The sequence below is a fragment of the Cibotium barometz genome, chromosome 13 (genome assembly GCF_041138505.1).
Source record: "Cibotium barometz isolate CiBa-2024 chromosome 13, ASM4113850v1, whole genome shotgun sequence".
NCBI lineage: Eukaryota > Viridiplantae > Streptophyta > Polypodiopsida > Cyatheales > Cibotiaceae > Cibotium > Cibotium barometz.
Genome location: NC_141058.1, coordinates 5,559,957 through 5,577,255, shown reverse-complemented (window position 1 = coordinate 5,577,255; position 17,299 = coordinate 5,559,957). Strand labels below are relative to the sequence as shown.

The following is a 17,299-nucleotide window of genomic DNA, read 5'->3' as shown; positions in this document are numbered from 1 at the left end:
TTAGATGTATATACGAATTGGATTGTCAGAGAAAAAGATTGAGAGTGCTTTGACTTTTTGATTTTTGGGTTATTTATAATGTAAAGAAGAAAAAGAGAACTCGCAAAAGTTATTAAATGCTATCTCACGTGGGCAGGAATGTATACTTTGTCGCTTTTTTCTTTTGTTGCTGTCTAGGTGTGTGTGCCTGTGTTTTTTTGTTTGGAAGGGGAGGGGACTCGGGAGGGAGGAGGGGGGGTGTGGCTTGGGCAGCTCTTTTGATGCTTTTTGGAGGAGACGAAAGAGAAGGGAAAGGGAGGAACAGAAAAGAGAGGAAAGAAAAGGAGTGGGAGGTGCACAGGAGGCAGGTGTTGGGGAAATGGCTGTGAAGAGGGAAACGGTTGAAGGGGGGAGAATGAGCTAATTTGGAAATGGAGACCGCTGAAATGGTTGGACCCAAGGACTCTTGTAACGGGTCTATTAGTCTGGAGACCCTCTGTTTTTTGGTGTTTCCCAATTCTAAGAAATGAGCACTTTTTGTTATGCGTTGTCTCAGACTCTTATGGCTCTTGCACAGCAGCCTTCTAAGTTCATGCGGCTCTTTGAAAACCAGAGATCCTTCTGCTCTGTCTTGCTTGTTTTGCCTTCTCTTTAAGCATTACTGATTTTGTGCATCTGCCAAGAATTTCATTTAGAATCTTTTGGTACCATACCTTTGGGAAATTTCAAATTTTTGCTAGGCAAAAGTACTCTGCTCATGCCTTCAGCAAAGTGCTTATGGAAGACAGCCCAAGTTTTTGTCCTGTAAGAGTATGAAGCCATTTGCCATAACTGGTTGTCCTGTTGAAGCAAGGATGGAAGAAAAGAAAGAAAGATTTTATTAATGAAGGGTCTAGGAGACCAAAAAGATGTTACATAGAACACAAAAAAGAAAAAGAGTTAGGAGAGAAAAGAGAAGAATATATAATTTAGCAGGTTGAGAACTTCTTGCATAAAGGAAAGTGGGAGGCTGGATTGTGTTAGCATATGGGTGTGCTGATGTGGTAGAACTTAGGATTTTTGATGATAGGGCGAGTTGAAAACCAACTACTTTCTTTGGTTTAAACACTTGCTAAGCGATCGATAGAAAAATACAAAATTTACAACAAATTTTTTTTTTTTGGGTAAAATTGAGTGTTTATTGTTGATGATTGTTTACTCAAGGTCGAAGGTGGCTGCTCTTTGTGCTGACCTCTGGTGCTGCTCAATCATTGATGTTGTTGCCTGAGAGGCTGGATTTTTAGCTGCTTTTAATGTCTTGTTCAATTTGCCTCTGAGCCAGCTCCTTATCAGCCTTAGAGTGAGGATTCGTTCTTTTCTTGATTGTGCAAACAATCCGTGTGCTTTTCCCAAGCCTTACATCACTCTGACCCTTTCATGTGTAACTAGGCTTATGAGAATCGGGCATTGCTATCCTAGAAGACCATGCCACAGTACATCGGAGGCAGTAGTGGATGTGTGAGAAAATAACCTTGTGTTCCTTGACTTTCTTTTTGGAATCAAGCTCACGACTGGTGAAAAGTCTAACCAGTGTGAGCGTTCAGGAGTACTCAAATCTGGGCTGCATTGTGGTGGAGTTTTCTGATCAATGGGTGGGAGAAGAAGTGTGAGACTGAGTGCATAGCTTTTCTTTTCTATTAGAAACAAAGCTACTCTGTTAGGCTATTTGAAGGCTTGGACATATCTCTTAAATAAAAACCTTTCATGTATCCATTTCTTTCACTTTCAATGTGTGTGCAAACTGATCTTTGCTTTAGCTGTTGCCAAGAGTGGTTTGAGATGAAGAAATCCTATAATAAATTGTTTCGTATACATCAGAAGACCTATGTCTAACAAAGGACTGCTTCCAGCCATAGCTAGGAAGGATAAGAGCCAAAAGTCTGAGCTAATTACCATAGAAGCATTAAGATCATGTGCTCTTGGTTGAATTATGTCTGGCTGAATGGTGTGGATAAGCTCAGGAAAGATGTTACATATAATTGTAAAAAGCTCAAGCTCTACAGCAGGTAGAAGCTAGTGAAGGAGGTGGAGAATGGAGTGCTAGCAGCAGGATAAAGGGCAGTGTGGCAGGTTTGCATGGATAAGGTGTAACCCAAGAAGAAGTTCAACCTCTTTTGTTTATGGGGTTCCTACTGTTTGTTGTTTCTTTTGTGCAGATACGGTGTGGATCCCTGCCCAAAGTTATTGTTCCCCCAAAGCTTCCTGAGCGGATCTTATTCTGTGGTTGGCGCCGGGACATTCATGATATGATCAAGGTGACTTGCAACATTGGTTATGGGATATAATTGACAAACAACTTGTGGAAATATAATCTTATCATATAGCTTCTTGCATGCAAGGTTTACATGTGGTCTCCGAGTTTTATATGCTGTCTCAATGATTTATTTATTTTACCCCACAGGTTCTGGATGCCTTTCTTCCAAATGGCTCAGAGTTGTGGATTTTTAGTGATGTTCGTGTAGATGAGCGGGAAAAGAAGCTTTTGGAAGGCAATCTTGATTCCTTGCTGAATATAAGGCTTGAACATCGGGAAGGCAATCCAGTCATTCGACGGCATTTGGAGAGTCTGCCTCTGCAGACATTTGATTCGGTTGGTGGTTATTTGGCTTAATCTTCTTGAGGGATAGTGGTAGTAATTTTTAACTTTGACAATCAAACTTTCAGGTTATTTTCTGGACCATAGATTTAGCTCGAGACCGGCATGGTCTTTCAGTTATGTATTTGGTCCCATAGGTCATTTTGGCCTCCTGCAAATGCTAATATTACTTACTTTCTTTCTTTCTTTCTCTCTCTTTTGTAAAGATGTTTCTTTTTTCATGTTTTTGACATCCAGTTATTCATCGATTATGTGCTGTGAGAATATGTGAATATGAAGCGGGAGCAAGTAGAGATCAAACAAGAGAAAGTAGACAGCCAATATCTGAAATGTATTGAATTAATTATGAATGAACAATGTCCATGCTTATATACATATCTGTAGAGCCAGTCCGCCTGTAGGGTTGGAGGACAAATGTCCACGACTGATAAAAAGGCCTAAAATATGGAAAAAACCCCTAATTACATCGGATAAATATCTGGATAAAAATGGAGTACAATGGGCTGGAGATGACATGTCCAACACCTCCTCTCAGCTCCAGCACGGGAGTCCAACTCCCATATGGGTAAGGAGCTGATCAATAGTATCTCGAGGAAGAGGTTTGGTGAATCGGCAAGGTTGTTATGAGAAGGACAATACTCTAGTGTAATGATGCCGTCGGCGACCAGCTCATGAACGAAGTGAAAATTACAATAGGGGCTCGTTGTTTTGTTTGGCGGGATCGTTGTTCTGTTTGGCGGGATCTGCAACAATGTTTGAGGTTAGGAAAACCAGGTTTTCTCATGGAGGATTTTAATATCTGCCCTTCTGTTGATCAAGCTAATTCGCCTCACTCTATAATGGATAATGTGGAAAGGCGGGTTTGGGACTCTTTTATGTCTCTAGTCCTTAAGCAGGACATTTGGTCTTGGCTGCATCCTTATGATTCTGGCTTTACTTTTTAGTCTCGTCAGTATCCTGGTACTTGGAGCAAGCTGGATAGAATGTATGCTATGCACGAGATATTGAAAGTGGCTGTATGATTTATTTTTGCCTGAGATATTGAAAGTGGCTGTGGAGAGGCAACATGTTCTTTCGGATCATTTCCCAGTGGTCTTGGACATAATGCATCAGTTTGTGGATGTTTATAAAACTTTGCTTGGGAGGCTGCCTTTGCGCTTCAATCACAGCTTTCTTGATCATGAGGTCTTTCATGGATACATGTTGCAATTGATGGATAATTTTCAGCTATTTTTTTGTATAACAGGGAATGTCAGCCTGGGATTGCTTTTTGTCTAATGTTCAACACCTTGCTCGTAAGTATGGTATTTATCAGGCCTCGAAAAGGAGGCAAGAGCTGACACTGGTGCAATCTTTACTGGGGGCCTTGCAATCGCAGGCGGCTATATCACCAGGGAATGATAGAGTGGATACTGTTGTTACTTGGCTCTCTCGTAGAGTTGCTGAATGTCAGAAGGCAAGTTATACGAGGGCTAAGTTATCTGCTCGATTGGAGGTCCTTAAGGATAATAATTGTCAAACACATTTATGCTCAGTTGCATCCCTCTTATGCTAGAGAGAATATTGTGAGGCTTGAAAATTCATTGGGAGATGATTTCAGAGCCTCATAGCATCATTGATTTGTGTATTCAGTTTTACCAGGAGCTGTTGGGCACTCCTTAAGTGCTATCTAATGATGTTCATCAAGCACGCGCTAGTATTCTAGCATCGGTGCAACATCAAGTATCTTTGGACTCGGCCAATATTTTAGATGCTGATATTACAGAGCAGGAGGTTGGCTTTGTGCTTGCTCATTTGCCCAAAGACAAGAGCCCAGGTTGGGATGGCATTACTAATGAATTGTTTCCAAGTATGCGGATCAGTTGAAGGATCCAGTGACATCCATTTGTCAAGAGATCTCGCAATCTGGAGCTATGCCTCATTCTTGGAAAGTGGGGGGGATACGGTTGTTGCCAAAGGTGCGTTCTCCCTTTGCTTTAAAACATTGGAGGCCTATCTCTTTGATGGGTTGTATGCATAAGGTTTTCTCTAAAGTCTTGGCAAACAGATTGCACGAGTTTCTGCCAAACTTGATACACCCTGCTAAGTATGGGTTTATAAAGGGGCACACTATCTTGCATAATATCCTTAATGTTCAAATAGGCATTGATTATGCAAGGAAAACAAAGCAGGAGGTGGTGAAGTTGTGCTCGCTGAAGCTCTCGCCGTCACCCCCCCTGCTCGCACTGCTCGCCCCTCGCCATCCCTCCCTCGCGCCCTGTCCCCCCCCTCCCGCATGCCAGCGCTTATGCGCCCCCCCTTCTTCTTGCCATCGCGCCCCCCCCCCCCTTCTCCTCGTTTTCTCTCCCTCTCTCGCGCTGAAGCGCCCCCCCCCCCCCCCCCCCCCTTCAGTTCGCCTTTGTGCCCCCTCCCCTCGTCAGCGTCCCGTCCCCCCCCCCCCCCTCCGCCAGCCCTCTCTCCCGCCACCGCCTCTCCTTTCAAAAATAAACCAAAAAGATTTTTTTTTTTTCCGAGAAAAGATCCTTTCATTAGTTATATAAAACGCCCGTAGGGCTACAAAAGATCCTCTCTGCTCATAAGAAAACAGAGCAGAGAACAAAGCAATGCAGCCTGGGAGACTCTCCCTAGGTGCTGGAAAAAATACAAGTATCAATACAAAGAACTGAGAGGCGATATCATACAATAGGAGGGGGGAAAAGCCAAACAGGTGGCCTGTAGTGCCAACGGGGGGACCCCGCGTGTAGGGTATAGAAGGGGCCGCTACGCCAAGTGGTGTGAAAGGCCTGGCGCCGCAAGATCGCCTCATCCGAGTCGCCCCGGATGCGATCATACTGTCCTCGCAGGGTGTGGATCAACTCCTGCCAGATCCCCCGAACAGTCTCTGTTGGTGGCTCCAGTCTCCTCTCAAAGGCCCTGAAGCACCGGGCCCTCCAGGTGAACCATATGGTGAGGCTGCTGAGGAGCTCCCATCGTAGATCCCTCTCTTGTGTCCAGCTGGCGGACGAGAAGTCTGGTGAAGGAACAAGGCGAGGCTGGCCCCTAATGAATCTGATGGCCTGGCTGTCCTGCTCTGTCTCATGGCCCATAGCAGGCCCTGACGAAGTTGACCAAGCAGTGACACCCCACGTGTACATACCCTCTGGAGAAAGGGGGGCCAGAATGTGCAGCATCCGCAGCCAAATCTGCTGCGCCTGAGGGCAGTCCCATAGGCAATGTCTCTGTGTCTCCCTAGGGTGGCCGTATCGGACGCAGGCCACCGGAAGACCGCTGTAAACAAGCCAGGTGCCAACTGCAGAGCCCGTGTGGGGGCGACCAGTCCCACTGGAAAGTCGAGATCCTGCGTGCCTGTCGACTAGCCCAGATCTTGGTCCAAAAATCCTCCAGGAACTCCTGAGAGAGTCCCTGTAGCCGCCAGTGCCCTGATGCAACTGGAGAGACCATCCTTGTAAAGCCTTTATAGCTTTATTAACATGATTAAGACTTAATTAACAAACATAAGACAAATGCTGATAGAAAGATTGAGATGAGATGAGTTATTTGCATTGAGACAGGGGCCTTTCTTAAATAGAGGCCGAAAGGGTACAAGTGAAGAGACACATCCCTGGGAAGGGGTGTGGCTCTTGAGTCAACGGTTATGTCCTTTGGACTTAGGGGTGTGCCTTTTAATGAATAGACATGTCCTTTGATAGTGACCCATGTGTAAGGGTGTGACCCTTCACAGGTGTCCTTTTAGTTAATAAGAGATTAATGAGTAATTAAGGAGAGATTAAGAGAGTAAGTCACAATCGTGACATTCCCTCCCACTTAAAATAAGATCCAGGGGTAGTTGTTGAGCCTCTGGAAGAAATGATTGAATTGCTTCTGCATCCAAAGCTCTAGCTGCTAGATCCCATGTCATGGCATTATTGTTGACCATAACAATCTTGCATATACCAAACTGAATATTAACTGCATCTGCAACTTGTCTCATCTTTACCAAAAGCATGAGAATCATATCTGTAACTTGAGTAGAACTTTTTTTAACATCATTGGTAACTTCGAGCTTTGTCCAAGAAAAGACTGAATCTTCGTTTGCCTTTAGAGAAACCATAAGCAAACTGTCTTGAATTTCCAATATCAAGGATTGTGTCACCAAACTTTGCATTTGGTTAGTGACCATCATTCGGAAATCTGAAAGGGATTCCATTGGCTTGTCTGTAACATGGATGTATTCAAGGGTTGTCGTAGATGAAGAAGAAATATCTTCCATATGGTTTTCTTTGCTTAGAAAGTTGTTCTCGGGACAAGTTATGTCCAAAGATTCATTTGCAGCGACTAAAGTTATGCTGCAAGAGTCTGCGTCTGATTTATCCTTTGCACCACTGAAGGTAAGGACTGGAGTCTTCATTTTTGAAGAAGAATCATCATTCACCACGGCGTCAGGTATCTGGTCAGAGACAAAGACTCCGTTTTGCACGGGCGGTGACGAGGCTATTGCTTCTGCCTGGGTCACGGCAAGAAAAGGAGTTGTGGACATTGTATTTGTCACACATGTACCAGAATCTTCTGAATCTTCAGCTTTCTCAGCAGGTATTAAGGCTTCCAATGTAGAAGGGGGAGGTTGAGGTTGTTTGCGCCTCTTAGACCTCTCAAGGATCCTCTTGCACAACGTGAGAATGAGTAAGTCTTCAACACTGCCACCAAGAGCTTGCAAGGACTTGAATGTAGGGCATTGCTCGCGAGGGGAAACTTGTCCAACGTCGCGGCGTTCACGACCGAGTACTCGACTAGGGTCGGACACACGTGCCACTAAGTAAGCCCATCTTGATATGGCTGATTTCTTTCCAAGATGTGATCCTTTGGAAGCTTCATGTTGCTGCTTCTGTTGCTGATGATTCCAATAAGAAGTTGGTTGCTTAGAACCGTAACATTTCCAAGAATATCCATGTTGAGGCTTGCGTTGCTCGCACGAAGATACTTTGTGTCTAGTTGTCTCTGAAGAACCATGCTGAGGGTGAGAGAATTTTTGTTGAGAAACATGTTGAAGCTCATCGATACAAGCTTTTCGTTGTTGATGGAACATGGCTTCAAACCGCTGGAATGTAGCTTGTTGCTGTGAATGTCATAATAAATAGTTTTGCTGGAGAAGAAGCAACAAGGTCGTAGTCGTCAAGCTGCGGAAAACACCGTCATAGACCGCAGGAGCCTAGCAATGAAGAAGGCTGTTTTCGAGGAAGGGAGGCGGCAGCAAGTTGGCGCGCAGAAGACCAAGGCAGGCGCCATTTCGTAGGAACCCGTAAGTGTATGGGTTTTTTTTAAAAAAAAATGCGCTGAAGGCTGGCCGTCGGGTTCTGTCTTTTTTTTTTCCCCCTTAATGCGCAGGTCGCTGGCTGGCCGTCTCTTCTTTTTTTTTTTTTAGTGTGCGCTGGTCAGCGGCGGCTGGGTTTCCTTGCGCTGGCGGGTGGCCGTTCGGTGCTGGCGCTTCACGTACGTATATAATAAGGCTTAATTATAAGCCTTAAGTTATAAGGCTGCTTGTTTTTTTTATTTTTTAGATGATCCACGTGGCAATGCACGTATTAATGTTGTGTATTGCTTTTGTTTCTTTTTTTTTTTGAAGGTTGACGCTTCGCCGACTGGAAGGATGCGCCGCTTCGAAGATTGGATCACGTCGCCGACTGGAGGGTGCGCCTCTTCGAACAGCGCCTCTTCGAACAGTGTGCGACCTGCAGTCGCTGCATATATTAAGGCGGCTCACAACCGGCAGCCACTCTCAGCGAACAAGAGCACCCGTTGGCAGCAACCAAGGCGAAGAGAGGGGGGGGCTCCATATGCAGCAGCGAAGGGGGCAGTTCCTGCCATGTTGCGAACGCCGATCACCACCGGTCAGCAGGGAGGGAGGGTATTCCGGAAATACAGCAGGGGGGGTCCCTCTCTGCTATACACAATATACGTGTGTATGGGTGTGAGACCTTGTGTGCTTGTTTACATTACTGCGAGCAAGGATTCACGCCAAGTCCACCATCGCTCTGCTTCTTCCATACAACACCGAGAGGAGAGGAGAGGTGGATGAGGGAGTACCGCGGAGAGGGTGAGGGCTTCACAACCCACGGGTAGCAAAAAATTTTGCTCTGATACCACTGTAAAGCTTTTATAGCTTTATTAACATGATTAAGACTTAATTAACAAACATAAGACAAATGCTGATAGAAAGATTGAGATGAGATGAGTTATTTGCATTGAGACAGGGGCCTTTCTTAAATAGAGGCCGAAAGGGTACAAGTGAAGAGACACATCCCTGGGAAGGGGTGTGGCTCTTGAGTCAACGGTTATGTCCTTTGGACTTAGGGGTGTGCCTTTTAATGAATAGACATGTCCTTTGATAGTGACCCATGTGCAAGGGTGTGACCCTTCACAGGTGTCCTTTCAGTTAATAAGAGATTAATGAGTAATTAAGGAGAGATTAAGAAAGTAAGTCACAATCGTGACAATCCTCCTCGCCGTCAAAATATGTCGCCCCAATCGAACAGTATACTGGAAAAAGGTGATCTCTGTGGCCTCAAGGGATGCATAAGGATCATGCCACTCGTACTCACCTAGGTCCCACTGGAGCCGGGCCAAGGGGCGCGCTGCATATGCCCATATGCGCCAATCAGAGTCCACATCTGCAAGGTCTGGGTCAATATGCCACTTCCGAGAAGCGGCGGCCACCACCCATATCCTCTGAAAGATGCACTCTGCAACCAAAGGCAACTCCACCTCCACTCTCTGAAGCCTGCCCTCATCTTGGATCTCATAGTAAAGGCATCTGCCATCCTCAGTGCAAGCTTTGACAGCAATCAGGATCTCCAACTGAGTAAAGGCTCCACCGTGGGGCCACAAGCTCGAGAGGCGTGAACCACTCCTCTGTGAGTGCCTCCTGAATGTCATCCCTCATAATCAACCCCCCTCTGAAGTGACTCAGCCTCTCCACCTGGATCTCCTCTGGGAGACTGCAAAAGGCATGCCAATCTCCAAAACTACGTGCTGGGCCTGCCGCCAATGGTCCCCAGGCTAGACGAGGTCGAGAACCCAACATATGACCCTGCACCCTGCTCTGTGCGAACCGATGGGCTCCAGATGAGCGGCTGTCTGGCCCGCTCCTCATCACAAGAGGGAGGTCTCTGAGAGAGCCCCGGTCTCAGCAACTACCAAGCTCTCAGGATGCTCAAGGCAAATCTGTCCTCCCATCCTCTACTGAGGCCTGTCCTCCTCATCTCTATGAAGATCCATCGTATCTCTGGTGCCCAAGTGCCCCCTGCTGGGGGAGCTCGAGCAGCCTGCAGCCGCTGCAAAAGCAGCTCTTTCCAAGGCTCAGCGCACCTGGAAGCAGCCCCCGAACAATAAGCTTCCCCAATAAAGCTCTACTCTGATCAACTTGATCTATAATGCCCAAGCCTCCCTGGGCCAACGGAAGTGTAATAACTGCCCAAGCAACCTTTGCCCGGGCTGGTTGACCATCCCGCCCAGACCAAAGAAAGTTCCTGATCAGCCTCTGTACCTGGCTGATACAAGAGCTCGAGAAGATCCAGCAAGACGTAATGTACCACATGGTCGCTAAAAGCACCTGATTTGCCAGCACCACCCTCCCAGCCAAAAGCTTCCTCCGAATGCTCAGAAGAAGCGGGGCAATCTGCTGCTCAGGTGACAAATCTAGTCCAATCTGGCATCCCAAATATCGCATTGGTGTGCTTGGAGGAATCCATCTAAAACCCGGGTTTGGGCTCCATGTCGGAATGGGAGCGCTACTGATCCAAAAGGCCACTGTCTTGCGCCAATTGATCAATGCTCCCGAAGCTGCACTAAAAACCTGGAGCGACTGCTCGGCCCGCTGAAGATTGGCCTCCTGGCCATGCAAAAATAAGCCCGTGTCATCAGCAAACTTAGCATCAAGCAGGTCTTCCCCCCGGACTGGGAGCTGAAGTCCTCTCAAACCAACCTCCTCTGCCGTCAGATACATGCTCATAGCCTCAGCAAAGAAGAGAAAAAGAAACGAGGCGAGAGGACACCCCTGACGGACTGATCTGGTCAACTCAAAACTCGGCCCCCGTCCTCCTGCAATCAGCACGTGGCTACGAGCTGTGGAATATAGTGTCAAGGATACTACGCTCCTTGACGAATCCTGTCTGGGTAGCATGAATCAACTCTCCCAGGAAGGGCTGGATCCTCAAACTCAAGGCCTTTGCCAAGACCTTGTAGACAGTATTGAGGATCGTAATAGGTCTCCAATGCCGAATATCATCTGATACTCCCTCCCCCTTGGGGATAAGAAAGATCAAGCCCTCTGAAAAGCTCTGTGGCATCATCCCAGTGTCCAAAACATACTGAAAGCCCCTGCGGAGGCCTGGCCCCAAAAGGTCCCAATAGCGCATAAAAAAGGCAAGCGTCAATCCATCCTCCCCTGGGCAACTATGGCGTGGAAGGGCCCTCAAGGCCTCAGCAAGCTCAACCTCTGAGAGAGGCTCACGCAGAACTGTACGCATACGATCTGTGACCCTCCTCTGCACATGGGCCCACACAGTCTGTCTGCAAGCATCTCGAGCCTCAGTGGCTGGCTCCGCTGCAAGCAGGTCTCTATAGAACCCAGTGGCAATGGCTCTGATCTCCTCAGGCTCAGTAGCTACCGATCCATCCGGCCTCCCAAGCTGGTGGACTCTTGCTCGAGCATGGCGGGGCCCAGTAATCTCAAAAAACTCCCCAGTCACTCTATCACCAAGGTGCGTGCATTGAGAGGCCTGGCGGCGATAGTAAAACTCATGTCTCTGCTCCTTTGCCTCTCTAACCTCCTGGCGTGCCTGGCTCAGCTGGGATGCCACCCACTCACATGTAGGCTGTTGCTCCTGAAGGCGCTGAAGCGAAGCAAGGCTACGTCTCAGCCGACGCTCCCGCTTGCGAGCCTCTCCTAGCCGTGTCAAGGCTGCAGTGTGCAAAAAAGAGCTGAGCTCGATGAGTCCCTGGGCACACTGGCCTGCTGCATCCTGGTCAGAGCTCTGACTATCATGCCATATCCTCTCAATGTCCTCAGCGAGACTAGGATCGGTAAGTACCCTCTCTGGGATCCTCAATTGCAAGCTGGTCTCCCGTGTCCTCTCCTCAAGTGTCAAAATAACTGGCGCATGGTCTGGAAAAGAGGTGCTAGCGAGAATGCCAACAGAGCCCCCTCGCTCCCCTAACCTGTCGCCCACATAAAAGCGGTCAATCCGTGATAATTAGTCCCTCCCTGCTGGCGATCCGACCGAGAGAAACTAAGACTGTCCTGAGAGCGGGGGAAGGCCTCATGCTGCCATGCATCAGTGATCCTCAGTGTCATGCAAAATCGCTCCCAAGCTGCAAGCTTCGTACCGTGCACTGTAACATGACTGCCTCCCACCCTATCGGTCGGGTCCTCAAGCATGTTGAAGTCCCCCCCCGACACACCAATGTGCGGCCTCTGGCAATGCATCCGTAACCTGGGTCTAGAAGTCTGCTCTGGCACTAGCATGGTTGGGCGCATAGACATTGAGCACGCCAAAGTGCTCATCATGCGTCCTCAGAATGACATTCTGTGCTCTACCAGGCACTATGATCCCCCGATCCACAATGGCCTGCCGCCATACATCCGCAATGACCATACATACTCCTCCCTGCCCACCCAAGGGGCCAAACCCTGCAGACCAAAAGGTGTCCCATCTACCAGGCATCACCGAACCATATCTCCGGATCCTGCTCTCACCCAAATGGTGCTCCTGCATCATCAAAATAGCAATACTGCCCCCAATCAGGCATCTCTGCAGCTCCTGCCTCAAGCATCCACGATAACATATATAATGTGCACCGCCAAGGCCTTGTACATTCCATGAGATGATCCTCATGGATGACCTGCTGAGGTGGATGCTGTCTCAGCTGTGCGCCGGGCCTTCGCAAGCGGCTTGGATGGAGAATAGTCCCCATCCGAGCGCTACGAATCTGCCCATCCGGTGTGCTGCAAGAATCTTGGATCAGGCGCCAGTGGGCTGTGTCCCATGGCGACTGCCTCCCGCTCAGACAGAGCACCCTCGTGTATGCATACATATCCAGGGTCCCGTGCTAAGTCTGCCACTAAAAAAATGAGCCAACTCCCATAGTCGGCCTATCACATCTGTCATCTCCAGATCGCTCACATGATGAGAAAACTCAACTGCCTGAGTCTTAAAAGTGCTAAGAGCGAGCTCCAGAGTCCACTTTCGGTCGCATGGGCCCCAAAGAGGGAATGAGAAGGCCACCGCTGAATCAAGTGCCTCCTCCCCGCGGGCCGGAGGTATCACTACATGCACTCTGATGGGTGCTGGCTCATGGGGGCCCTCTGCTCCAAAGAGCCGTGTGAAGGAGTAATCAAAAGCCTCCGAGCGCTGCCTAGTTTTGAGACGACTCAGCCGACTGCGGATAGAGGATATCCGTGAAGCCCGGATTGGCATGGTAAGTCTCCTCTGCGGTGCTCGAGCAAGGTCGGTGCTCAAAGCCCTCCGGACTGCAGGTGAACGCCAGCGGACTGCCAGGGCCTCCCGAGTAGCTGAGGCGAGCGGAGGGGGGGGAGAAGGGAGTGGGGAAGGAGCTGCTGCCGAAGCCGGAGCGGGGACGGGTGGAGGCGAAGGTGGAAGCGAGGAGGAAGGGGGGGACGGGGGAGGGGGGGCGGGGGCGAAGGAGGGGGTGCTAGCATCTCCTGGTCCTCAGTCGGCACTGGTGTCTCCTCCTGGAACGGAGCAAAGCTGTTCCTCACGGGAACCCAGTGATGCTGAGACTGTGGCTGCTGCTGCATCGGTCTCTGGGCATGCTGCTGGGGCTGTCTCCCTCGACGGCGCCCCTGACCAGGCTGCCACTCCGAGGTCTCTGTTGGCTGAGCAGGTGTCCCGGAGGCTGCCTGCCGAGCCGCATCTGTGGGCGGGCCATCAGGGGCCTGCTGTCTGCTGCGGTACAGGTCGGGTCTCCTGCGAGGGCAGGCCTTGGCCAGGTGGCTGACCTGTCTGTAAATAAAGCACTGGTTCGGGAGCCACGAGAACTCCACTCTCTGATCAATCCATCCCCCCCTATCCGAGGTAGCCGAATGACCGTCGGAAGGGAAGAGATGTCAGGCACCGACACTCTGACCGAAGGTAGCCCAACTGCTCTAGCCACCACTGAAGCGGCAGTGGGGCCAGTCTCGAGCACTGAGCCCACCAGTGCTCCTAGCCTCGAAAGGAGCGGAAGGTACTCGCAGCGGAGTCCAGGGAAGCAAACTGTAACATGGAAGAGGCGCTCTCCCTGCTCGGCCGCTGCTGGGTCAAAGCCCTGCCAAGGTCTGAAGAATGCCCGAGCGCCCCTGATGTCAAGGGGACTCATGGCTAGGACCTGGGCCACGCTCTGGGCAGTCTCGAACTCGATCTGGTAGTGTCCACGGCCTAGTAGCTGAACGTCCAGGATCTTGCCCACATCTGCAAGAAGGCGGGCCTGGAGAAGATCTCGGATCTCCCCTCTGTTGGGGCGAGTGCCGACTATACGGCAGATGGTGGAATGTGCCTGGAGACGTTCCACCTCTGCGGCGAGGCTTGCTTCCTCTTCCGCCGAAAGAGAAAGCCTGATGGGGGTATCCTCAGGGGCGGTCGAGGGGGCTGCAGAAGAGTCCCTCTGTGGCGGGGCGAGAGGAGCCTCCATTAGAGTCTGAAGCTATGGCGAAGGCAGAGTGAATGCGGAGAGACCTGCAAGAAGCTAGCTGCACACAGAGGGTGGAGGGGGAAGGCGGAAGGTTAAACAAAAAGGGAAGAACCCCCTGGGGGCGGAAAAAAACCAGGAAAAAAAAAAGGAGGGGGGGAGGGGATAAGGCTGCGAAGAAAGGAGAGGAAGGGGGAAAGAGAGGGCTGGCGGAAGGGGGGGGGGGAACCCCTAGGGGGTGGGGGCAGAAGCAATGCGAAAGGAGAGGAGGGGGGAAAGAGAGGGCTGGCGGAGGGGGGGGACTGGGTGCTGAAGAGGGGAGGGGGGCGCGATGGCGAGAAGAAGGGGGGGCGAGCTTCAGCGCGAAAGAGGCAGGCAGAGGGGAGGCGCAGAAGCAAGGGCAGGCGGGGGGGGGGGAGGGGGGTGCGAGGGAGGGTGAGGGTAGAGGCGTGCAGGCAACGCGAGTAGGGGGTGGGAGTGCGGGAGCTTCAGCGAGCGCTAATCGATTTGAGTGAAAAAAAGATAGGAACACAATGATGTTTCACAAAAGCAAACCAAAAAGAATTTGTAGTGCTTATGGAAGGATTAGGCACTTGGAAGAACATTGCTACTCCAAACAGAATCAAGAAAACACCTATGTGGAAGATGGTTATTTTGTGGCAAGAAATAATGCCTCTAGCTCCAAAAATCTTCTCTAAAATCATTGTATATTCTACCCTCTGGCACCGATGATGTAGCTAAGGTAGAAGAAATAGCCAAAATTTTTAACGCTACTCTTAGAAGAGACCTCTAGACCTCAAAGATAGGTCAAGTCTCTATCAAGGGGGGATCTCACTCTTAGAGTTGACCTCTAGGCCTCAAAGATAGGTCAAGTTACCAACAAGGAGGGGTGTTGTGACATGTGAGCTAGAGAGAAGAGTGGAGACTTATCCCACATTGATGTACAAGAACAAGAATGTACCTTCTCATAAAAAAGGGGACCATTTCAAGCAATGAAACATGAAGTAAGTTCTCAAGCCTCTTTATGAGTACAAGTCTCAATCTTGTAAATAAATTGTGCTTGAGTCTTAAGCTTAGTAAGCATAATCTTTTCATCATCATTATGTTGTTAATTAGGTTGCACTCACCATAAGATTAGTGTTTCTTAATCACAGTAATTAGGATTAAGCACACCATAGCCATGCATGGTGAGGGTTCATCTTTTCTGACAACAACATGCTAGAGGCGAGTGGAGCAGGGTGGCGAACATGTGTCGGTGGCAATAGTGGAGGAGACCAAGCGGAGCAGTGGCGTTAATGGTCTTTGAGCACTCGCGCTGTCAACAAAACAGGTGGCGATGGTGCGCGCGACACTAGTGCTGCCCGATTTTGGCGGCGAAAGTGGCAGCGCATGGCACCAACCAACAGGTGGCTCTGAGGTGGTAGTGCTCCACATAGGCGGCAACAAGATGAACTGGCTTTGATACCATTTGTAAACTTTAGGATTAGCAGACCAGCAGCTATGGAGGATGAAGGACAAATGTGTAGCTCCCAGCTCTAAGAAATGTCTCCCATACACCATGACCTCCTCACGGTCCTATGATGATCTCTATAACTCCACGTCAGTGATGTCCAGCTCTTGTAGTCTAATAGGGTCGTCTAGATCAAGTAGTGGGATTTGTTGACTCCCATCCCCGCGCGGTGAAGTCCCCAAGCAAGAGGACTTCCCCCAGCTGTGAGAACATAATATCCCCAATGGTAAGTACGGTGACTGGCCATGCTGTGCGGTGTAAGGGGAGTGGCTCGGTGCAAAATAACGCACAACAATGTGGTTGACTCTGTCTGCAGCGGTCAGCTGTAGCCGCACCCAAAGATAACCATGCATCCAACTGAGATTGCCAATTTTGGCAACAAGTATTTGGATGTCGCACTTATCTAGGTTATAATTGTTGTTCTAAATCTGAAACACTTGCTACTAGCCAAGGTTTATTGCTTATGTTGCTCCCAAAGCAAGAGGGAAATTTGGGCAACAAAATATGGCAAAGAACCACCTGGGATGAACTGACTTGGCTGGTGTGGATGGTATGGCTAATGGAAGATGTGGAAGCTTAGTTGTCCACTTAATGAGCCACACCATTGGAAATGTGTGCACTGCATTTGGATAACCATTTGTGTCACCTGAACACTTTACCCCAGCTAATGCGATGGGTATGATTTGATATTCTTTTGGTGAATCTTAAAACGCGTCTTTCGATAGGTCCACTTGATGTACTCAGCTGCTGAAGGATTTTCCTCAAACATCATTGGGGGTGTTGATACCATACTTGATGATGTGACAGGCTCTTTTGTAGATACCATGGATTCTCATCAAGGCTGTTCTTCAGACACTTGATTTGGAACTTTTGATTTTTCTAGAACTTTTGGTTTAATAACCACCATATTCACTAGTGTGGTGAACTCAAAGACTAAGTTTGGTTTGCCTTTGCTCTTGGTGTTACTACCGAATCATGGTTTTGGTGGATGTTTCCTGAGTGAAACTCTACAGTCCAATATAGCAGATAAGGCACCGTAGCTGACAGTTTCAGTTAATCAAGTGGGTGTAGGCAATGAACGTGATCCCGTATGTGATGGAAAAATTAACCTTGGGCCTTCAATTTCAGGTGTGTCAAAAGACAAGGTAGCTTGGCTTGCTCAAGTTAAATTTGTCTCTTGAATATTGCAAGCTTGTCAGCCCAAGCTCACGTATTTGCAGTTGCTTGCTCTGCTTTTGATTGCTATGCTTAAAGCGACTCTTCTTCCGTTGTTTCTTCTAGGTGCAAATTGCATTAGTGAATATTGCTTCTTCATGTGCGGTATCATGTGCCACTTTGGAGACATTGGATGTTGCTGCTTAATCTGTGTTCTTTATCATGTGCGAGATATTCCAGGCTGCATGGATGGCATGAATTGCATTTGCTGAGTTTTGCACACCACGCTTTTCTGTAAGCAACCTCCACTTTGTTGATTCACATGTATTTATGATATCAAAGCGACACAAGAGTATTGA

General features: G+C 48.9%; 1 protein-coding gene across 1 annotated transcript in view; it reads left to right on the top strand.

Moving 5' to 3' along the window:
* LOC147632304 (putative ion channel POLLUX) overlaps nucleotides 1-17,299 on the top strand; it is an 86,269-nt gene that overhangs the window by 32,964 nt on the left and 36,006 nt on the right. Inside the window, exons 8-9 of the mRNA XM_086807120.1 lie at nucleotides 2,175-2,273; nucleotides 2,420-2,608. Of these exons, the coding sequence (XP_086663246.1) occupies nucleotides 2,175-2,273; nucleotides 2,420-2,608 (288 nt within the window). The remainder of the gene's footprint in view (nucleotides 1-2,174; nucleotides 2,274-2,419; nucleotides 2,609-17,299) is intronic.